Raw genomic sequence first — 25,235 nt, 5'->3', positions numbered from 1 at the left:
CTCAGCGTGGCTGCAGCTTGTTGCTACATCAGCTTAAAATAGTCATGTGATTTGGAGGTGCAGCGTGTCCGTGGACCACAGAGGGTTAATAACACTCACCTTCCTTCCATTTCCAGAGTGTAACATCCAACCACCTGTGTAAAATCCGAAATTCCCATGGTGTTGTTCAAAATGTGCTCTGGCACAATCATAAACATCGCTTGCTACTGAAAATAAGAAAAAAGCCGGTCCTGCTATGGGCTGAACCATTTGTTAATGATGGAGGGGGGGAACACTATGCAATATATTCAGTTTTAGCATTTATATTCACTGTTGACTGTAACTACACTCAAACTGTTAATGCTATCTTATTTTAATAAACAACACTGTCATATGCAAAACTGGGGTGGCACTTGGGGTGGCAAGGGATCATTTTAGGGTGGCAGTTGCCACCCCATGCCACCCTTCTAGATCCGCCCCTGTCTGTGTGTACTTCAAGAACAGTTTCCCACCTCAAATCTCTGTTTTTTGCAAAATTCATTCGCTTATTACCCACCAGTCTACCGTTGTTTACAGCGCTGTCCGCTGTCTTTTTCTTTTCTTTTTCTTTTTTTTCACTTAAATGACCTCGGACAAGAAAGCCTAATTTCTGCTGTTCAATACTGAAAGAAATGTAAACTTCTTAAAATTATGCAAAATTGCAGAATATTTTTAAGGTTATCTGCTATAAAACGCCAGACCAGGAAAATCTCCTTCATGTTTTTCTGTGTTTTATTCTCAGTTACTTTCACACAAAGGCATCTGCTGTGATGTTCACAATTCTGATGAAGTCTCATGTGTATCAGTACTGATAAATGATCAGAATTATAATATTTCTGACTGTCTGAGGCTAAATTGAATCGAATCAGGACTTTGAGAACCGGAATCGAATGGATTATAGAAATCAGTGATGATACCCAGCCCTAGTGAGCAGCCTAGGCCCGACAGAAGTGGACGTAGTTGTGGGTAATAAGAAAAGATGAAAAGAACTATTGATAACTTTTGTGTTAAGTTAAGGACTGATCCGTCTGAAATTCATAGCCAGCTCTGACACGGTGCCATCAATCTTTGAATGCTGAAAAAACAGCAGTGTATCCAGAAAACAAATTATATGCTGCAATAAATGCATGGCCCAACTGTCCCCTCTCCCCACTGCCTTTCAGCAGCAGGCAGCAGCAAACAGGTCATCAGAGGAGGCCAAGATGATGATTAAGTTTAACATTTTCTACAATATTGACAAAGCACTTTAAGCACAAGTTTGTTAGTTAATAATCTAGAAATGAATATTGTCTGTATGGACTTCCCCCCAAAGAAAGTGCACATGTAAAACTGCGGTGTTAAGCGATGCAGTTGAAAAATTTGAGTGCGCCTAACTTTTGTGCCGGTACATCTAAATTTTTAAAGTTAGGTGTACCGGTGCGCCCATGTCAAAAAGTTAGTCTAGAGCTCTGTATATGCATACTTCAATCAGACTTTTAGAATTAGAATTAGAATTAGAATTCAACTTTATTGTCATTGCACATGTCACAGGTACAGGGCAACGAAATGCAGTTTGCATCCATCCAGAAAGTGCTTTAGTCGTGATATAGATATATTACAATATAAATTAGCAATAATAGAGATGTGTAAGTATATTATAGAAATGGGTCTATTATGGTATGTTATAATGTACACAGTGTGAAGTATGTTATGAATATTCTATAACTATAAGTATGTACAGGCTGTAGTGAGTACAAGCTATGTACAGGCTATGAACAGGATATAAATATGAAATAAAAACTATACAGAAATCTGAGATATACAGTTATACAGAATGTGAACTATGTAAATTATAAACAGTTGTGGGATTAAAATTATCGTATGTACAGAATGATTATCTACACAGAACTATACAGTAGTGGTAAAGTGCTAGTGGTTGTGGGTGTGTGTATGTTCAGTCCATGAGTTTAACGTGGGTCAGATGTCAGGAGGCAGAGTTCAGGAGTCTGACAGCTGTGGGGAAGAAGCTGTTCCGGTACCTGGTGGTCTTAGTCCGGAGGCTCCTGTAGCGCCTCCCAGAGGGCAGGAGGGTGAAGAGTCTATGTGATGGGTGACTGGGGTCTCTGATGATTTTCCCAGCCCTTTTCAGACACCGCTTCCTGTAGATGTCCTTTATGGCAGGAAGTGGTGCTCCGGCGATGCGCTGGGCAGTTTTCACGACCCTCTGCAACGCCTTCCGGTCCGAGGCAGAGCAGCAGTTCCGTACCAGACTGTTATACAGTTGGTCAGGATGCTCTCGATGGTGCAGCGATAGAAGTTCACCAGGATGTCTGAGGACAGGTGGTTCTTCCTCAGAGTCCTCAAGAAGAAGAGGCGCTGGTGAGCCTTCTTGACCAGCTTGGAGCAGTTGGTCGTCCAGGTGAGATCTCGGAGATGTGGACTCCCAGGAACTTGAAGCTGCTCACACGCCCACAGCCGCCCCTTAATGTGGATGGGTGGATGTGGGTCAGCATTCCTCCTGTAGTCCACGATGAGCTCCTTAGTCTTCTCGGTGTTAAGCAGCAGGTTGTTTGTGTCGCACCACTCAGCCAGACGATCCACCTCCTCCCTGTAGGCGGCCCGCGTCATTGTCACTGATGAGGCCAATCACCGTGGTGTCATCTGCAAACTTAATGATGGTGTTGGAACCATCAGCAGGTCTGCAGTCGTGGGTGAAGAGGGAGTAGAGGAAAGGGCTCATCACACAGCCTTGTGGTACACCGGTGTTCATTGTGATTGTTGATGAGCAGCGGTTATCCAGTCGGACATGTTGGGGGCGGTTTTCTTGATCTTGAGAACTTTTTTTTTATCCTGCACGATGTCCAACCCTTCTTATCTTACTAAAAGAGCTGGAGCAGGAATTTTACTCACACTGGTGTTGCTTACAGGTGTCAACTGCTCAAGGACCCAATGCTTATGGGAACCTGTCCCTGGTGCAGATTGGAAACATATCAGGGTATATTGATACACCAGACCCTCCAACTATCATCAGCTACTTGCCAGGTCTATTGTATAAGTTTAGCTGCAGCTACCCATTGGAATACCTAGTCAACAACACACAGCTGGCCTCGTAAGTCTCACTCACACCTTTAAGCTTGTTTGATACTGTGATCCTATATACATGTAAGTTTCAATCATTATGTCAATTGGCAGACAAAATAGAAAGAAGCAGTTTAATAATAAGTTAATAATAACAATAAATAACAACAACAACAACAATAATAATAATAATAATAATAATAATGAAATTTAATAATAAGTTATTAAGTTCCACACAATACAACAGAATTTGTTGTTGTTGTTGTTTTCATGAAATACAACCCAAACACAGTTTGTTACATATTTCCAGGTTTTAAGTTCTCAGCCCCACAACTGGAAAAAAAAGTCCAATTCAGATTACATATATTAACCTCTAAAAGGAGATATTGGAAATGTTTGGTCAGGAAAGTGTATATATTAACCTGAAAGAGTGATGTATAGGCATGGTTTTAAAGAGAAGGATTCTTCAATGTTATGTAAATTTTAATATAAAAATGTATTTTTAAAATACTGATGCTACCTTAATTACTGTTAACTTTCATAATGTTTTAGGTACTTACTTCTTTTTTCCTTTATCTTGACTGAAGGTCATCAGCTGCAATCTCAGTGAAGGAAAGCAATGGCACTTTCATTAGCACGTTGAATCTCCTGCTGTATAATGTAAGTTCACAACAGTGAGTTATAAATGTTTATTTGTGTTGTACAGGTGATCTTAGTCTGTTGCACCAGAGATAAAGCCACATTTGTATGCATAAAGTGAACATAAAGAAACTCTGCATCTATGTAAAGTTGATCTCTACCTCTTACAGATGTATGCATCAATTGTCCATGTACAAAAGAAGGATGATGCCAGATTCACAGAAATTCTTGTTATACAGTTAATGTAAAAAGCAAATTATTGCTAATACTGTAATTATACAAACGTATACTAAAATTGCTCTTACTCTTACCCTAAATCCACTTGAATTAAACACTAGGGCTACATCGAATTATTTAGAAAATAAATGTCTAATAAGCAAATAAATCATTGTCAGTTGGGTGGAAGAGGAGAGCCATGAAATATGACATCTATGCTTAAATGACAATTTGCTTTTTATACAGGACTCATCATATATTCAGCAGTTGTCCATCCCAATGGCAGGACTGACCCTGAAGACACGCATATTTGCAGCTGTAAAAGCCACTAATCTGGATAGAAGGTATTCAGTCACAATGTAGCCTTTCAGCCTAAATATGCCACCCACACGGATACTCATCAAACTATGATACATGATGACTTTCATCTGTGCATAAAAGCACTGAATATGTTAAAATAATACATCAACATTATCTATTGTAAATGAACTGATTCTTATATAGTACTTTTCTAGTTTAGCGCTCAAACCACTTTATACAACAAGCCTCATTCACCATCTAATGTTCACACTTCAATAAATGTATTGGAGAGCAACTTGGGGTTCAGTGTTCTGCCTTCTGATTGGTAGATGACCTTCTCTACCTTCTGAGCAACAGACGTCCAGCTTAAATTGCCTAGTATTCTTAAGTGTTCTCATATCAGAGTACTAACAAGGCCTACCTCTGCTTAGCTTCTGTCATCAGATGAGATACATGACACACACACACACACACACACACACACACACACACACACACAAACATGTTGGGTTAACTCAGAGGTTCCCAAAGTGTGGGGCCCGCCCCCTAGGGGGGGCGCAGAGCCATTGCAGGGGGGGTGCGGTATGAAAAGAAAAAAAAAAGAACACTTGGACACTGCTAGGATAATTGACAGATTTTTGACGGGGCTCCCACACAAACGCAAAGCAGGAGATGAAGCATCGCCAAATATGTTTCCAAACCAACTTCCTTCCAAGCCAAAGACTAGAAAATATGGTGAAGCATATCTTCCCTTTGGCTTCACCTGCACAAGTCCCAAGGTAGGTCTCCCCTGCAAATAGTTCTCCCTGCATCGGGAGCACGCGCTGGGCTCTCCAAATCACGGCCAAACAGTATCCAACAATGTTCATTTTTAGTTCACAAACACTTCTTGTAATAACTACTCCTGACATTTTGGAGATGTTAGCTCATTATGCAGTAAAGTTACAGTGGGATACAAATAATATCAGGCTGATCCTGCCGTCATTTGTTCCCCCGGTTCAAATCACGGACTAACAGTATCCAGCTGTTTTTGTTTTTGAACCCATTTTGCACAGAGAGGCATTTTTTGAAAAATGTATTGATAGCAATGTTGAATATTATTACAGAGGAAAAAAAACAACTACACGTAAAATAATTACACCGTGACGCCTCTGCCTTTCTAAATGGAGGGACAGTAACTGCGTGTGTATATGTAAGCGTGTAAAACCTGAAGATAGTCAGATTAACAGTAACAGTATTTTGTCTCTATCTGCCATTCTGCAATTCATCTCATGTAAACAATAATGTGGCGCACAGCATGACGTGAAAAGAGGCACACCTTTGTCGTTGCGTGACGAACTCTGTATTCCTCATCCACACATAAATTTATATAATCTTATATAACTTAAATAATCTCCGTTTTCGGTGAATCGCAACTACGTGTTGACGAAAGGCCCAAATGCATAGAAACAGCTGCGTTTTCAAAAATACCCGTGTAGGTGTGGACGTAGCATAAAAGAGTTAGTAGTATATTTTATTACTACCTGTAATTTATTGCCGTTTACTTGTATTTGCTTAATTGTTTACTATGTGTTTGTGCGGGGGAGGGGGGCGGCGACCATTTTTCTTGTAAAACAAAGGGGAACCTGGCAAACTGATAATTGTGTGAATGCCTTAAAGGGTATTCACACTATTGAGTTCCTATTTCTCTTTATTCTTTATTAGGTGTGCCTATGCCAAGAGGCACACTTATTGTTATTCGTCGGATTTATTAAGTGTGCCTATGCCAAGAGGCACACTTATTACTATTCGTCGGATTTATTATTAAGTGTGCCTATGCCAAGAGGCACACTTATTGTTATTCGTCGGATTTATTAAGTGTGCCTATGCCAAGAGGCACACTTATTACTATTCGTCGGATTTATTATTAAGTGTGCCTATGCCAAGAGGCACACTTATTGTTATTCGTCGGATTTATTAAGTGTGCCTATGACAAGAGGCACACTTATTACTATTCGTCGGATTATTGAGGGCATCCACACTATTGAGTTCCTGTTTCTCTTTATTGTGTGGATGCCTTCAAAGGGCTTCCACACTATTGAGTTCCTGTTTCTCTTTATTCTTTGTGTGGATGCCTCAAGACATCCACACTATTGTTTTCCTGTTTCTCTTTATTCTTTGTGTGGATGCCTCAAGACATCCACACTATTGAGTTCCTGTTTCTCTTTCAACTTTATTGTGTGGGTGCCCTCAAAGGCATCCACACTATTGAGTTCCTGTTTCTCTTTAAACTTTATTGTGTGGATGCCCTCAAAGGGCTTCCACACTATTGAGTTCCTGTTTCTCTCTAAACTTTATTCTTCAAGTTGCTCCCCGGTTTTTCGGCACTTAACTACTCCCTCAGTTTTCAGCCGATTTTCTCCGTTCAAACTCTAAACTGTTCGGCTATTTATGCTAATTCCAGCTATATCTTTTGGTGTTTATCACTATTATACTTTTTAAAATATTACACTTTTTTCCTTTTTTTTTGTCCCATTGAAATGAATGGAAAACTTCCACAATTCTGCAAAAACTTGCTTGTTTTTCAAACTTAACTACTTCCTCATACTTTCACCTAGAAACTCCATTCAAACTTTAAAATGTTCTCAACACATTGGGCTATTCCTGTATGATTCAGCTTTTTCAGACTTTCTACCGTTTTAATCTTATCCCTCTTTAAGTTTTCAGTTGCAAAATTGTGATTTTTCAGAAAATACATGCGTTGTTATGGTTGCTATGCAATTAACTCAGAGTGTACACTCGTCCATTCTGAATTTTCTCTTCATGTTCCAACAACTTCTTGCTACTCGCCCAATTTCCACTCAAGCTCCACAAATTATACATCAAAACATAGGTATTTTTGCTGGCTTTCAGAAAATGGCACTATCATTATTGCGAGACTTACAGATTTTTTGCATATCTCCTCAGAGCAACACAAAGTCTGAAAACTCTCCATAGAAAGTCAATGGAGAGTTTGTTCAAAATCACCGCTGGATTTCTCTAATGAGAGGCATTTTCAAATTGTCATATCTCCTTAACGAAACAAAGTTGAGACATGAGGCTTGTGCAAATATATCTTCAGACACTCCTGATGCTCACAATTCAAGAAGTTTTTTCTCACCTATTACCGTTCTGAGATGAGTTACACTTGTTTGAGGGTAGGAAATTCGTCCATCGCTCAGATTTCATCAGATTTCAAACTCTGGAAATGAGGAACTTTTTTCTCTCATCATATCTTTTTGATGGATTTCAACAGAGCCCTGAAGATTTTCATGACTATTCACCAAAGCCTGCTGTTTCTTACGGTTAAAGAATGATTTTGATGTTCCATATACATTTAGAGTTATCAAAGGTTGTTTGAGGGCAAGTCAAGGCAGTTTTTGCTTTGCCTCTACTCAGTTACAGTGTGTTAGAAGTCATATATCTTTGATAATTTATATTTTATCTCTGAAATATGAAGACCTGCAGATTCCCCCATCTCTTCTGAACAAAACAATGTCAGAATGACCGTTCTAGCCCCTACGGTTAAGAAATTATGGCCATTTGTTCGAGGGGAATCCTGAATGTCAGAAATACACTGAAGAAAACTCGCACCTCTCTCTGTGTCTGTGTGTGTAAGGGCTGATTACAGCAGGTGAAGCCAATTTGTCTGACCTAGATATACCAAGCCCAGAATCTTAACAGCCCCTGTTCACTTTACCCTCTGTGTATGTGTATCAATATTTCTCCGATGTTAAAGTATTACTCCTCAATCATAGTATTTCTGCTAAATCAAAGTACATATACTACATCTTAGTACTTCTGCTCAATCATAGTATTTCTGCTAAATCATAGCTATGGCAGCCCAGTTATTTGATTGTTTTGGGCTTGTTCCTGCTTTGTTTGTTCCCCCTGCAAATTTATGTGAATTTGTACAATGTAATATCGCTGTATTACGTAGTGGCTAAGTAGGAGGCTGACTGTTACTAAGTGCATCAGTGTACATAGGTCATCTCTTGTGTTGGAGTGCCCTCTTGTGGCACCTTTTGGGTAGTGCCTTAGTAAATGTGAACACTGCAAGAAGTGGTATCAGACTGGTTTGTAGTGGAGGAATTTGTTGCCAGTTTCTTTAATCTTTAATCCGTATTCATGTTGTAATGTATACCCTGTTCTTAATCATAGAAACCACACCATATCACCCCTCCACATCCTCCTACTGTATGCCATATCTCCCTGTAACAGCCATCTGACTGCCAATAAACTCCACCTGTGGTGATCTAATCCCTGGATGTCACCCTCTCCTTCTGACCGAGGATAGCTACTATTACAGCACCACCCAGCATTAAATGTACGTACACCATTCTGTACAGTGCTAAATCATAGTGTTTGTGCCAAACAATAGCATTCACCCAAATAATAGTATTTCTGCTATGTTATATTATTACTGCTCATAGTATTTCTGCCAAATCATGGTATGTGTTCCAAAGCATAGTATTTCTTCCAAATCATAGTATAACTGCAAAATAAAAGTTTTTGAGCCAAAACATATTTTTGTGCTAAAACATAGTATTTGTGCCAAATCCTAGTATTTCTGCTAAATCCTAGTAATTTTGCTCAAAAAGTAGAATTTCTGCTATGCTGTAGTACTTTTTGCTTGATTAAGTCCATGTATTTCATGCAAATCATATTATTTCTACCAAGTCCCAGTGTTTCTGCTAAATCATAAATAATGTCTTAGCACAAATTGTATGATTTGGCTCAAATACTATGATTTGGCAGAATTTTCTATGTTTCAGCACAAATGCTATGATTTGGCAGAAAAAATATTTAGTATAAATACTAAGTTTTAGCACAAATACTATATTTTTGCACTGATTTAGCTAAATACTATGATTTGTCATAAATGCTATGATTTGGCACAAACACTGTGATTTACCAGACATACTGTGATTTGGCAGAAATACTATCAGTTGGTTCAAATATTATGATTTAGAAGAAAAACTATGTTTTAGTATAAACTCTATGTTCAAACTTTAAAAAATTCTGCTATTTCTGCTAAGGTGTGCTATGACTTTTGACCATTGAAATGAATGGAACACATTCTCGATGTGTTCACTGATTTAGCTTGCCGGGTCAAGGCTGTGTTTTAGCTCAGTGAGATGAGCAGCCGTTCTCAGAGCAGGAGGCCTGGGTTCAAATCTCGCTTATGGCAACAATTTTTTCAGTTAACAGTTAAAAATTTTTAAGTCTTTTCAACACACACTTTAGCTTCTTCACCCCTTTTCAGCAAAATTTTCATTTTTTTCCACCCCTTTTCAGCACAAATTCCAGCTTTTTTGGCTGTTTTCAGAAAAAAACTCTTTTCAGCAGAAACTCTACTGATTCACCTCTTTTCAGCACAACGTTCTGCATCTTTACCTCTTTTCTGCAGAAATTCTGCTGATTTGCGTCTCCTAAGCAGAATTTTCAGTCTTTTCACCTCTTATCAGCACGATTCTCAGCATCCTCTGCTCATTTTAGCACAATTGTCAGTCTCTCCATCTCTTTGTTTTCAAGAATGACTTGGGCTTAGTGAGTTGAGTAGCCGCCTTGAAACCACGAGGGCAAGTTTCGAATCCTGCTCATGGCAAAATTTCTTTTTACCACCTTTTCACCTCTTTTCAGTACAAATTTCAGCTTCTTTACCCCTTTTCAGTAGAACTTTTGGCTTTTCACCACCTCTCAGCAAAAATTTCTCCTTCTTCACCTGTTTTCAGCAGAATTTTCAGTTTCTTTACAGCCATACACTTTTTGCCAATTTTCATCTTTTTCAGCTATTTTCAGCAGACAGCTTCAGCGTTATGGCATCCACACAGCATTTTCGCAGGAAATGCAAATTTTTCTAGTTCTTTATTATTGTGTGGATGCCCTCAAAGGCATTCACACTATTGAGTTCCTGTTTCTCTTTAAACTTTATTCTTTTTCAAGTTGCTCCGCGTTTTTCGGCACTTAACTACTCCCTCAGTTTTCAGCCGATTTTCTCCGTTCAAACTCTAAACTGTTCTGCTATTTATGCTAATTCCAGCTATATCTTTTGGTGTTTATCACTATTATACTTTTTAAAATATTACACTTTTTTCCTTTTTTTTGTCCCATTGAAATGAATATAAAACTTCCACAATTCTGCTAAAACTTGCTTGTTTTTGAAACTTAACTACATGCTCATACTTTCACGTAGAAACTCCATTCAAACTTTAAAACGTTCTCAAATGATTGGGCTATTCCTGTGTGATTCAGCTTTTTCATATCTGTTAACGTTTTCATTTAATGCCTCTTTAAGTTTTCAGTTGCAAAATTGTGATTTTTCAGAAAATTCATGCGTTGTTATGGTTGCTATGCAATTAACTCAGAGTGAGTTAATCTCCACAAATTATACATCAAAATGTAGGTATTTTTGCTGGCTTTCAGAAAATGTCACTATCGCTGTTGTGGACGTTACAGATTTTTATCAAATCGTCTCAGAGCAACACAAAGTCTGAAAACTCTCCATAGAAAGTCAATGGAGAGTCTGTTCAAAATCAGCGCTGGGACTCTCTAATGAGAGGCATATTCAAATCGTCATATCTCTTAAACAAAGCAAAGTTAGGACATGAGGCTTGTATATCTTCAGACACTGCTGACACTCACAGTGGAAGCAGTTTTTACAATTATCTTACCGTTGAGCAATGAATTGCGTTTGTTTGAGGGGTGGAAATCTGTCCTCCTCTCAGTTTTCAAACTCCGAAAATGAAGCCATTTCTTCTCTCGTCATATCTCCGCGACGGAGGTACAAAGAGCAATGAAAATCGCAGTCAAAGTCCACCAAAGTCCGCTGATTCACCCAGTACAAGAATTATGCTGCTAGCCCTCCTAGTTACACGACGTTTTGTAACTCCAAAAAACGGCGTTTTTCACCTCTCACCGCGATCTAATTGTGACTGCTCAAGTCTCTGTTTTCCAGACGCCCGCCCCCTTTCCAGGTGGCGCAATCGGTAATGACACGGGTCTGCAGCTCAAAGGTCGTGGGTTCAATTCCACCTTGGTCCACATGTTTTTTTTTCACTACAAATTTATACACTATCACAGACCTGTAATTTATATTGCTAATTTATTACAATTCTGCAAAGTTTTAGGATTTTAGCAGCTTTTCTAATATGGACCTCAGATTCTTGTTAACGCTCCATGGCAGAAATGCATACAAGTACACAGCCTGATGAAGCAGAAAGAAGCAGTACCTCTGATTGGTGAATTTGAGCAGAACCAGGTTGTTCTGCCTCTTTTGAGCAGAAATTCTGCTCATTCACCTCTTTTCAGCGCAACGTTCTGCTTCTTTCCCTCTTTTCTGCAGAAATTCTGCTGATTCACCTCTTTTCTGCAAATTTTAAGCCCTTTTACCTCTTATCAGCACAATTCTCAGCAGCTTCTGCTAATTTCAGCAGAATTGTCAGTCTGTCCACCTCTTCTTTGTGAGAATTTATTTTACGTCTTTGATGTGTGTGGTGGGGCGTGGTCTGCAGTGCCGCTGCAGGGGAGGTGGACCCACGGGCGTAAAGTCTGTGCTCTCTCGGCTGTTTTTTGGGTGTGTGTTGGGCTGTGAGTTGAAAAGCTACAGCTGGCTGTGTGGGTACACCAACCATGTGTGAAAAGTGGTCCATAACGTAATGTTTCAAAGCGTGTTCATGCAAACATTGTCGGGTTTGCCGTGGTACAATGGGACTTCTGCTCATGAACCTCTGTGCACAGCGTCTGCAAATTGGGGCTGTACGAAGTCACCTCATCTTTACCCAAAACTAAGCTGTCATCTGTGAGGCGCGAGCGGTGTTTGTTTTTACCATAGTTCATGGTGGAGAATGGCTGCTCTATTGATTAAGCATCCACACTATTGAGTTCCTGTTTCTCTTTATTGTGTGAATGCCTTAAAGGGCATTCACACTATTGAGTTCCTGTTTCTCTTTATTGTGTGAATGTCTCAAAGGGCATTCACAGTATTGAGTTCCTGTTTCTCTTTATTCTTTATCCTTTATTCTTGTTGCTTCCGTACATTTTTTGCACCTTAACTACTTCCTCAGTTTTTGTGCTATTTTCACCGTTCAAATTTTACAGTATTCTGCTATTTCTGCTCTTTCCGGCTGTATCTTTTGGTATTTATTACTATTATACTTTTTAAAATATTACACTTTCTTCCTTTAATTTGTCCCATTGAAATGAATGGGAAACTTCCACAATTCTGCTAAAACTTGCTTGTTTTTTAAACTTAACTACATCCTCATACTTTCACATAGAAACTCCATTCAAACTTTAAAAGGTTCTTAAAATATTATCATGTTTAATTTAAGACTAAAAGAAAATTAAATGAATGAGAGGTAAAACTTGAGGGGGTAGGGACAAATAAGTAAATACTTCTGCCTACTCCTTTTCAAACAAATAATGAAATGATATTTTATAATGATTGCGAAGACACATGTTTGAAATGTTTGAAATAAAAATGAACTGAACTGAACTGAACTGAATGTTTAACCTGAGTAGCGAAAGAGCGGGGGTCTGAAAACAATGAAGCCGGGAGTCCGCTGCTCTCGCTGGCTCGAGTGACCATTGAACCCCCCGGCTTGCTATCGAGCGGGTGGGTAACAGACGCTCCGAAAAACGTCGGGCGCACTTTTGCAAATATGCGATGTCTTGATAAACCAAGCAGATATTTGAAATTTACACAGCTACTTTCTCGCCTGAAAATATGTTAAAAGTTTATTTTGTGACCCAGAAAGATTAATAAGACTAATTTTAAAACTTAGTAGCCGCCGCCATTGTTGGCAGCTGAAATTTGGCTGGGCCGCGCTATGAATTCTGGGATATGATGGGCCACCAAGGACACACCGACCCATCCTTCAAATTGGGAAATGAAGGACGCATTTGTCGGGTCGTGATTTGAAGGAGTCGACAATTGGGACAGCCTTCGTCGCCTGGCTGTGACGTAATTGGCCTTCAAATGCGGCCTCCGGAGGATGCAGCCGACGTTTTGGGACACAGCTTCTGTCTCTCGCTAGCAAAATTGACTCAGACAACAAAATAAAGCTAGTTTTCGGCTATGAGCCAGACACGGAACCCGACGTATTAACCAGAGGTCCCTTTACTATGGTTCGGAGCCGTGGACCTGTTTTATACAAATGCAGAATATCTTGCTTAGGATGACCCCACCCTCAGCAACAGGACCACTCTCAGCATCGACCAAGTGTGTTTTCTTTTGGAACTGTGTCTTCATTCCACCTGTTTCACATACAAGGGTCAGTTCTACAGGCAGAAACATGGGTGTGCCATGGGTTCCCCAGTTTCAGCCATCGTGGCCAATTTGCACATGGAAGAAGTGGAAAAGAGGGCTTTGTTATCCTACCCTGGATCATCACCAAGTCATTGGTTCAGGTGTGTGGATGGCACCTGGGTGAAAATCAAATCTCAGGACGTACCACAATTCACGAATCACATTAAATCGGTGGACCGACACATCATATTCACCAGGGAGGATATGAAAAGTGGCAGCTTAGCCTTCTTAGATTGTGAGATTTCCATCAGTAATGGGGGACATCTAAAAGCTGATGTGTACCGGAAACCTACGCATACGGATCAGTATTTAAGGTTTGACTTTCATCATCCACTGGAGCATAAACAACATAGAGCCAACACCATCCCCACAGATACAATGGCCAGGGAAGCAGAAGAACATCACATCAAGAAGGCCCTGAAGAAATGTGGTTATCCCAGCTGGACATTTGTCAAAGCTGGGAAGGCGCCTAAAGAAAGCTCCAGTCGATCCAGGAGAGAAGGACAATCGCTGACTAAGCGAAAACCTGTAGTTATCCCGTACATGTCAGGAGTATTGGAACAGTTGAGACGCATTTTCTAAACACCGCGTCTCTGTGGCTTTTAAACCCCAAAACACGCTGTGCCAAAAATTGGTCCACCTCAAGGATTAGGTCCCCCAGCACAAACAGAGTAACTAAGGCTACGTTCACACTGCAGGTGAAAGCGCATCAAATCTGACTTTTTTGACCCTATGTGGCCCATATCCGATCATGGTATGACAGTGTGAACAGCACAAATCCAATATTTTCAAATCTGACCTGGGTCACTTTCGTATGTGGTACTGAATCCGATACATATCTGATGTTTTAGAAAGCGACTGCTGTTTGAATGGTCATGTCGCATTAAATCCGTCTTTTACGTCACTGACACAAGACAGACACCAATTATCAACGCCGGTGAAGTGCCCGAGAAGACATTGTGAACGCTTCCTGGCCATCCAGTGTAGATGTTAGTGAAACTGTTGGGAAGACAACGTTGTAGAAAAATGAACATTTTATTTGTACTGTATAATCTGCAGATTCTGACAGAAATCTGCAACTATCCTTTGAAGTACCGCTCCTCTCTAAAACCGCAATAAGGATAATTATTAGGCCATATGAAAATAACAAAATAACTTTATAACTTAAAACAAAACTGGGAAACGTAAAGTCTGAAACAATTCAATTCAATTCAATTCAATTCAATTCAATTTTATTTATATAGCGCCAAATCACAACAAAAGTCGCCTCAAGGCGCTTTATATTGTACAGTAGATAGCACAATAATAAATACAGAGAAAAACCCAACAATCATATGACCCCTATGAGCAAGCACTTTGGCGACAGTGGGAAGGAAAAACTCCCTTTAACAGGAAGAAACCTCCGGCAGAACCAGGCTCAGGAGGCGGCCATCTGCTGCGACGGTTGGGGTGAAAGAAGGAAAACAGGATGAAAGACATGCTGTGGAAGAGAGACAGAGATTAATAACAGATATGATTCGATGCAGAGAGGTCTATTAGCACATAGTGAGTGAGAAAGGTGACTGGAAGGAAAAACTCAATGCATCATGGGAATCCCCGGCAGCCTATGTCTATTGCAGCATAACTAAGGGAGGATTCAGGGTCACCTGGTCCAGCCCTAACTATATGCTTTAGCAAAAGGAAAGTTTTAAGCCTAATCTTAAAAGTAGAGATAGTGTCTGTCTCCGAATCCAAACTGGAAGTTGGTTCCACAGAAGAGGGCCTGAAAACTGAAGGCTCTGCCTCCCATTCTACTTTTAAATACTCTAGGAACAACAAGTAGGCCTGCAGTGCAAGAGCGAAGTGCTCTAATAGGGTGATATGGTACTACAAGGTCATTAAGATAAGATGGGGCTGATTATTTAAGACCTTGTATGTGAGGAGCAGGATTTTGAATTCAATTCTGGATTTAACAGGAAGCCAATGAAGGGAAGCCAAAACAGGAGAAATATGCTCTCTCTTTCTAGTCCCTGTCAGGACTCTTGCTGCAGCATTTTGGATTAGCTGAAGGCTTTTCAGCGAGTTTTTAGGACTTCCTGATAATAATGAATTACAGTAGTCCAGCCTGGAAGTAATAAATGCATGAACTAGTTTTTCAGCATCACTCTGAGACAGGATATTTCTAATTTTAGAGATGTTGCGCAAATGGAAGAAAGCAGTCTTACATATTTGTTTAATATGTGCGTTGAAGGACATGTCCTGGTCAAAAATGACTCAAGGTTTCTCACAGTGTTACTGGGGCCAAGGTAATGCCATCCAGAGTAAGAATCTGCTTAGATACCATATTTCTAAGATTTTCAGGGCCGAGTACAATAACCTCAGTTTTATCTGAATTAAGAAGCAGAAAGTTAGCGGCCATCCAGGTCTTTATGTCTTTAAGACATTCCTGCAGTTTAACTAATTGGTGTGTGTTACCTGGCTTCATGGATAGATAGAGCTGCGTCTCATCTGCATAGCAGTGAAAATTTATGCTATGTCTTCTAATGATGTTGCCTAGGGAAGCATGTATAATGTAAATAGAATTGGTCCTAGCACTGAACCCTGTGGAACACCATAATTGACCTTAGTGTCTGAAGAGGACTCTCCATTTACATGTACAAATTGGAGTCTATTAGATAGATATGATACAAACCACTGCAGTGCAGTACCTGTAATACCTACAGCATGTTCCAATCGCTCTAATAGGATATTATGATCAACAGTATCAAACGCTGCACTAAGGTCTAGCAGGACAAGCACAGAGATGAGTCCACTGTCAGAGGCCATAAGAAGATCATTTGTAACCTTCACTAAAGCTGTTTCTGTGCTGTGCTGAGCTCTGAAACCTGACTGAAACTCTTCAAATAAGCCATTCCTCTGCAGATGATCAGTTAGCTGTTTGACAACTACTCTTTCAAGGATTTTTGATATGAAAGGAAGGTTGGAGATTGGCCTATAATTAGCTAAGACAGCTGGGTCTAGAGATGGCTTTTTAAGTAAAGGTTTAACTACAGCCACCTTGAAGGCCTGTGGTACATAGCCGATTATTAGAGATAGGTTGATCATATTTAAGATCGAAGAATTAATTAATGGCAGGACTTCTTTGAGCAGTTTTGTAGGAATGGGGTCTAAAAGACACGTTGATGGTTTGGAGGAATTAATTATTGAAGTTAACTCAGAAAGATCAATTGGAGAAAAAGAGTCTAACTTAACATTGATGGTACTAAGAGTAGCTGTAGATAATATTACATCTGTGGGATGATTATTGGTAATTTTTCTCTAATGATAAAAATTTTATTTGTGAAGAAGTTCATGAAGTCATTACTAGTTAACGTTAAAGGGATGGTTGGCTCAGTAGAGCTCTGACTTTTGTCAGCCTGGCTACAGTGCTGAAGAGAAACCTGGGGTTGTTCTTATTTTCTTCAATCAGTGACGAATAGTAAGATGTTCTGGCTTTATGGAGGGCTTTCTTATAAAGCAGCAAACTATTTCTCCAGGCTAAATGATGATCCTCTAAATTTGTGACATGCCATTTCCTCTCCAGCTTACGAGTTATCTGCTTTAGGCTACGTGTTTGAGAATTATACCACGGAGTCAGGGACTTTGGATTTGAGGCCTTAGTTTTCACAGGAGCTACAGTATCCAGAGTCGCACGTAGTGAGGAGGTAAAATTATTAACAAGATAATCGACCTCTGTTGGAGTAGCGTTCAGATAGCTGCTCTGCTCTATGTTGGTACAGGGCATTGAAGATGATAACAGTGGGTGGATTATATTCTTAAACTTAGTTACAGCACTTTCAGAAAGACATCTACTTTGATAAAGTCTACTCTCCACTGCTGTGTAATCAATTATTGTAAATGTAAATGTTATCAGGAAATGATCAGACAGCAGAGGGTTTTCAGGAAACTGTTAAATGTTCAGTTTCTATGCCATATGTTAAAACAAGATCTAGAGTGTGATTAAAGTGGTGGGTGGGTTCTTTTACATTTTGAGAGAAGCCAATTGAGTCTAATAACAGATTAAATGCGATGTTGAGGCTGTCATTTTAGCATCTACATGGATGTTAAAATCACCCACAATAATTATTTTATCTGAGCTGAGCACTAAATCAGATAAAAGTCTGAGAAATCAGAGAGAAACTCTGTGTAAGGCCCAGGTGGACGATAGATGATAACAAGTAAGACTGGTTTCTGAGTTTTACAGCTGGGGTGGACGAGGCTAAGCATCAGGCTTTCAAATGAATTAAAAGTCTGTCTTGGTCTTTCGTTAATTAATAGGCTGGTGTGAAAATTGCTGCCACACGCCCCTCGGCCTGTGCTTCGAGATTTCTGGTAGTTAGAATGACTCGGGGGTGTTGATTCATTTAAACTAACATACTCATCCTGCTGCAACCAGGTTTCTGTAAGGCAGAGTAAATCGATTTGTTGATCAATTATTAAGTCATGTACTAACAGAGACTTGGAGGAGAGAGACCTAATATTTAATAATCCACATTTCACTGTTTTACTCTTTGGTTCAGATGTGGATACTGTATTGTTCTTTCTTTGTGATTTTTATGTTTAAGTTGTTTATTGCTGGTTTTTGGTTTGTTTTTTTGTCTTTTGGGAGCTGACACAGTCTCAATGGAGATGGGTTTTTGGGGGTAGCAGGAGGAGAGAAGCTGCAGAGAGGCGTGTAAGACTGCAACTCTGCTTCCTGGTCCCAACTCTGGATAGTCATATTTTGGGGGTTTAATAAATTGGTCCATATTTCTAGAAATGAGAGCTGCTCCATCCAAAGTGGGATGGATGCCGTCTCTCCTAACAAGACCAGGTTTCCTCCAGAAGGTTTGCCAATTATCTATGAAGCCCACATCGTTTCTGGGACACCACTCAGACAGCCAGCAATTTAAGGAGAACATGCGGCTAAACATGTCACTCCTGGTCTGATTGGGGAGGGGACCAGAGAAAACTACAGAGTCCGACATTGTTTTGGCAAAGTTACACACCGATTCAATATTGATTTTAGTGACCTCCGATTGGCGTAACCGGGTGTCATTACTGCCGACGTGAATTATGATCTTACTGTATTTACGTTTACCCTTAGCCAGCAGTTTTAAATTTCCTTCAATGTCGCCTGCTCTGGCCCCTGGAAGACAATTGACTATGGTTGCCGGTGTCTCTAGCTTCACATGTCTGAGAACAGAATCACCAATTACCAGAGTTTGACCCCCGGCGGGTGTGTCGCCGAGTGGGGAAAAACGGTTAGACACATGAACAGGTTGGTGGTGTACCTGGGGCTTCAGTTTAAGACTATGCTTCCTCCTCACCGTCACCCAGCCGCCTCTTTCCCCAGCTGCTTGGGGTCTGCCGGGAACAGCTAGCGGGCCTCACGCTATCTTCGGCTGCACCAGCTACAGGGGCCTGGCTAGCTACGGGTGAATGAAGGGTGCGGCCGAGTCTCCAATTCAGTAATCCTGGCCTCCAGAGCTGCAAATATGCTACATTTATTACAGGTATCATTACTGCTAAAGGAGGCCGAGGAGTAACTAAACATCTGACACAATGAGCAGGAAATTGCAGGAGGGACAGGTGAAGTAGCCATGGTGCTAACGAGTCGGCTACGAGCTAAGCTAAGCTAGCGAAACAGTAAAGAGACAGTGAGTGAATACTTTGGCTATAAATTAGGTAGTGAGCACACAGAAAGGGTGATTCAGATGAAGCACGTTAAGATTATACTATGAAAAAGGGATGTATCAAAAGATTTAAATTAAATTGCTAAGCAGAAAAGCTACTCAGAAACACCACTGTGTTTGAGCAGGAACAGGAAGTGATACTCTACCACAAAGCGAGCGAACACCAAGTGACAGCGCCACCAAGAGTCAGGAGGGACTCTTGGTGGGGCTGTACGAAGTCACCTCATCTTTACCCAAAACTAAGCTGTCATCTGTGAGGCGCGAGCGGTGTTTGTTTTTACCATAGTTCATGGTGGAGAATGGCTGCTCTATTGATTAAGCATCCACACTATTGAGTTCCTGTTTCTCTTTATTGTGTCTTTATATTAAGGGCCATCAGACAAACAATACTGTTTGGTCTGGGTCTAAACAGAGCACGTTGTGTGTGACGTCTTCTTTTGCACATGGGGGCCACTTTGAGGGTTCACACTTTGTAGTGTGAACAAGCAGAAAAAAAATCGGATTTGATCAAAAAATTTGAATTGACCATTAAGACCTGCAGTGTGAATGTAGCCATAGCCTATGCTGTTAAGTGCCAGGAGGATTGCCAGGATTTATACATCGGGGAGACCAAACAACCCCTTGCGAAGCGGATGGCACAGCACAGAAGAGCTACCTCGTCAGGCCAGTGGACACTCTTTCAATGATGAGGATGTACACATCCTGGACAGGGAGGAACACTGGTTTGAGCCCGGAGTCAAGGAGGCCATTTACGCGAAAAGGGAAAGACCATCTCTGAATCCAGGAGGGGGCCTAAGGGTACATCTTTTGCCATCTTACAATACTGTGATTGCAGCCATTCCCCAACTCTCTGTGAATGGTACTCATGGCCATTGATCAGTGGTTGTTGATCAGTGGTCATGAGAATTTGCATAATCATGATGAAGGTGACTTCCCAGCCCATTGTTCCTCAGTGGGCTGGTTTCAGTCATTATGCAAATGTACTATTTATAAGATTGGGGAAACCTGCAGTCAGCTAAGACTGAAGAAGTCAATTGGATGAGTGATGAAACATTTCTCCCACTGAAAAAGCTACGTCCAGATTAACAGAACCAACTTTTGGAGATACACGCGGAATAGTTTCCTATATGAGATTGCTGCAAAAAGTGCAGCCTTATCTAATATCCCTACTACTGTTACTCATTTTATATTAAGATTTTAAAATCTAGTTGGTACTATTATGGCGAGTAACCTTCAGTAATAATTATTAAATCACACAGCAATAGTACATTCATGTAGTTGTAAAAAGCATGATAATATATTAAGTATTATAAAATACATTTTGGGGCATGTACTCTGTAATCTGTAGTGGAATACATTGTAAAAGTAACCTTCCCAACACTGTTTATAGTTTAAGTTTAATGAAGCGAGACACAGTTTTAACCAAAAATCCAGAAAAAAAATCCCCACATTACATAAAATTATAAATGGATTTTCATATAATTGAGTTAAGTATGCATTTGAATCCCTACAATCCAGATAAAATTCTGGCTCCCAGAGATTAGATTACAATCAATTAATCAGTTTCAGAAACAGATACAGATCATCAATCAATTACAGATGTATTGTTGTCTCATGGGGTGAGGAGGATCATGAGAAAGATGGGACATTAGCTTATCCAAAACTATGAACTTGTTAATGATGTGAAGGCAGCTGGAACCACAGTCACCAAAAACATAATTGGTAACACACTGCACTATATTGGACTGGTCTGGCATTGCCTACACCTGCTCACCCTGCTCAAGACAGACTTGAACATATAAATGTTTCAGAGAAGGGTTAGGACAAAGTGCTGTGGTAAGATGAAAACAAACTCAAGCTCTTTGGCATCAACTTGTCACACCATGTTTGGAGGAAGCAAAATACTAAATATCACCTAAAGAAGGTAGAGTCAAGCTACAGGACAGGGATAGACATGGCATCGGATTGTCTGGCAGTAATGCTTTGGGGCTGTTTTTCTGCTAATGGATGACTTCACCACATTAACAAGCCAATAGACTGTAAAATCTTGGATGAGAACATCCTTCCCTCAACCAGAACACTAAAGATGAGTCATGGATGAGTCTTCCAGCATGACAATGACCAAAAACATAGCATCATGACAACAAAGGAGGGGAGAAAAGGAAGCAGCTGAGGGGGTTGAAGCTTTGAGTTGCCAAGTGGCAACGAAGTAACCTAAGGACATGTGCAAGTTTCTGCATAAAGGAGTAGGCCAGAATCCCTCCTTTGATGTATGCAAACCAGGTGACCAACTACAGAAATGTCTTACTTGTATGCTTGTCAACAAGGGTTTATTTATCAAGTACTAAATCATGTTTTTCCCCTGGACACAGTTTGCATTTCACCATTGTGCTTTTGTCCCATTGCAATCAGTAAATAAATAAAAGTAGTGTCCACAATTTAGCTATAGACCAAACCACAATTTTCTTCCTCCCACACAAGAAATGATTTCACTTGCACTGCAATTAGCTGAATCAGTTCAGTGCAAAGGAAGAAAAGGGCATATTTGATTGTTGTTGTTGTTCTTCTTCTTTCTATCCTTCCAGTGTGCAGATAACTGAAGAGCTTTTGTACTAAAACTTTGTAATAAATACCATCCACCCGCATACATGCCAACCCTCACCATGAATTTATTTTATCTGACAACCTCACCCATCAAACCCAGGGTGCGGGGTTAACGCTGATCGAGTCAAAACCATTGCTTTGGCCTGGTGGCCATTGTTTTTAGAAGGCATTTCTGCACACCAACACAGGGCATGTGGAAACTAGCAGAACTGAACTTTCAAAAAAACCTGTTTGTGTGTCACCAAATACTGTTTTAATATTTTTTAGCCAAGAATGTAGTGGTTTAATCTTCAGATATCTTGTCAGTTTGTCCAGATAGAGCCTCTTTGCAAAAGTGCTTCGATGAATTCGGAGATGTCTGCCCAGCCCAGTCTCACGGTTTAGCGAGGGATTGACCCGCTCGCCTCGCAAGCAATCCCGACGTTATTACCCCCGACAAAGCACAGGCCCTCAGTACACAGCTGCCATAACCCCCGCAGTACACTGACTTTATTTACTGAGGTTATATTTATCGGGTTTTTATTTCTTGATGTTGTTATGTGTCATACGTGTTTCGGTCGCCAATTCTGAGTTATAACTAACATTAAAAACATGTTTAAGGAGGAGAGAGAGCAAATAAATTCGATTAATAGCTGATCTTTGGGTTTTTGTTCAGTAATCAGCGTGACCTGTGTATAAACGCATAAAAGAGATAACGTTGGTGTTTCCGTCATGTAGTAACTGCTAGGTTTAACTGTACAAAGGTTGTTCGACACTATGAAACACATACAGACTTCATGATGTTCGGCTAACATTTTTATTGTGAATATTAATCATGAGGGTAAACGGCCCTGTACAGCACAGAGCGAGGTCAGCATATCCACGATATCTTCAGCTCTCTGAGTTAACCTAGAGTTTCCCAGCTGACTAATCTAACGGTCATCTACGAATAATTCACAGGTCATATCAATATGATTTTACAGAAAATCATCCTTATTACTTCCAACTATTCCAGAGACGTGAAAATCTACAGCATAAAAAGCACAAAAATATAGCAGTCTAACACCACACTTGTAACAGAGATGAACGCATCAGTTTGTCGCAGATCAAAGTGGAATGAATGTGGTTGGTTGAACAGGTGTTCGTGATCTGTGTTATCTACATTTTCATCAGCGTAAGAGACTCAGCAGCAGATTAGAATAACAGTTATACATTTAATAAATCACCAAATTAATACATTACAAGAAGCGATCAAACCTGTTCCAACAATTTGAGTTTGTATTCCCTCAGCTGCAGACTCGCTGCTGTTTAAATGTTTGAGAGCGAAGATTAGATATAAAACAAGCGTCAAACATAGACTCAGTCTGCGTTCACATTTGATATGAGGCCAGCACGTATAGTGGTTGTGTCCTGTTTTAAGATCATATATGTAAAGCGGTCGTTTAATCTGCGTAGATCCAGCCGCTCAGAGTCCGTGGTTACCATGGTTACTGTATAAGCAGCTGTAATTTAAACAGCTGGCACAGCGGAAACTTACCGGCGACATGAGTGTTTATGTTTGTCATTGCAAAAGAACTGTCTGAATGTTAATGTTATTTATCCAAGTTAACTTCAGTTAACTTGGATAAATTATAGTTAAGGAGTATCACAGATAACGCCCACGTGAGCTGTGTGACTTTACACCACTACACTGAAATAAGTAGGCTATTACTGAAATACACGTGCTAGGTCCTTTTATAATAATGGATTGCATTTATATAGTGCTTTTCGAGACCCTCAAAGCGCTTTATAATTCCACTATTCATTCACTCTCACATTCACACACTGGTGGAGGCAAGCTACAGTTGTAGCCACAGCTGCCCTGGGGCAAACTGACAGAAGCGAGGCTGTGATATCGCGCCATCGGCCCCTCTGGCCATCACCAGTAGGCAGTAGGTGAAGCGTCTTGCCCAAGGACACAACAACCGAGACTGACTATTAACATGTTTAGTTTTAAAGGACACCTTCCTGCCTTTAGTCTCATTCATGAGCAGTATTAGTTTTCTTCTAACATCCAGAAGTGTGTTTCATAGTTTGTAACAAGCCTTTGACAGTTAAACATAACATGACCGAAAAAGCAAAAAAAACAACAACAAAAAAAAACAACAACACACGAATTATATGTTAACCTCATTTATTTTTAGTTAAGTAAACTATAAAAATTCTAACAGATACCTGGTGCTTAGAATACAGTTGAATAACTATTAAAAGCAGATGATGTAATATTTCTGTCCAGGTTGCAGTCTTCATGATGAACATGTTGTTGCAAACTCTGCTCCTCTCGGTGGAAATGCGCCTTCTCTTTCCTCTTTGTATAAAAACATTTTAAAGTCAGTTTAATCTCAAAATTCACTGTTAAATCCAAAACACACCAGATAAAGAAAAGCGAGTGGTTCAGTCTAACACAGTGAACCATTAAACTTCAGTAAAACTATGCAGTTATGAAATGTAACTTTCACCTCAGCCAAACCGATTTGCTCAGTTGTAAATAAAACAGCGAAGTAAACGTGACCCGACAGACAGAACCTGAGTGAATTAAGTCCAGTGTTTAAACCACTGAGAGCTAAAACTCAGGTGAGGTTTCAAAGCTGTGTGCCGGTGATTGGACATCAGCCGCTGATAAAGTGGGTTCGCCTATAGAGTGCTCTGTAGGGAAACAAGCTCCAGCAGCTCTGCTCTGGAAAAAAAAACCAACTAAATTTACTTATCTTGTGCAGAAAAATGCGCCGACATTGCGTTATATCGAGCACCGGCTGCCCAGTCAAACTGTGACCATCACCAGGTAACGTGGGCGTGTTTCTTGAATTAGCAGCAGGTGTTAAACAGCTGACAGGTGAGGAGGAGGATGCATGCAGGTAAACTGAGGGCCTGTTGAGCTGATCGCTGGTGTCATTAGAAAAATGTCAGCTCGTTCTTTATGTTACAGAAGCACAGAGACACAAGACCAGGCGGAAAGAGACGATCGTTCAGTGAAAATGAGAATCTGGGAATGCAACATGTGGAACACGGACAGTGGAATATGTAAACAAACCGGTTAACGTAACACCCGCCACCCTTCCCCCCAAAAAACAAACAAACAAACAAGCAAACAAAAACAGTTAAGATGGAACACCGGGGCTGTGAGCTCAGTACACTGTCAGCTGACTGAGCGGAGCTAGTGACATCTCTGAAAACATCTGAGCACTTTTGCAAACATGTTCTGTTGATAACCTGACCAGACGTGAAGATTACGCCACGATATTCGCGGCTAAAACACTATTAAAGTGTAGTTGGTGACAAAAAAACGGGGTATTTTAAAACTTTCCACCACCACCATTGCTGCCTGTGATTTGAAATACATTCTGGGATACCTGGTTGCCCCA

The 25,235-nt window shown here is 40.3% G+C and overlaps 1 protein-coding gene across 4 annotated transcripts in view; it reads left to right on the top strand.

Moving 5' to 3' along the window:
• Positions 1-25,235, top strand: part of zpld1a (zona pellucida-like domain containing 1a) — a 50,196-nt gene that overhangs the window by 18,171 nt on the left and 6,790 nt on the right. For all 4 annotated transcript variants that reach the window (XM_039618414.1, XM_039618415.1, XM_039618416.1 and 1 more), the window contains 3 exons: positions 2,925-3,106; positions 3,663-3,735; positions 4,177-4,274. In XM_039618414.1, coding sequence (XP_039474348.1) covers positions 2,925-3,106; positions 3,663-3,735; positions 4,177-4,274 — 353 coding nt within the window. The remainder of the gene's footprint in view (positions 1-2,924; positions 3,107-3,662; positions 3,736-4,176; positions 4,275-25,235) is intronic.

The sequence above is a fragment of the Oreochromis aureus genome, linkage group 10 (assembly GCF_013358895.1).
Source record: "Oreochromis aureus strain Israel breed Guangdong linkage group 10, ZZ_aureus, whole genome shotgun sequence".
Lineage (NCBI taxonomy): Eukaryota > Metazoa > Chordata > Actinopteri > Cichliformes > Cichlidae > Oreochromis > Oreochromis aureus.
Note: the sequence above shows the minus strand (reverse complement) of the source record. Positions and strands in the feature narration are given on the sequence as shown.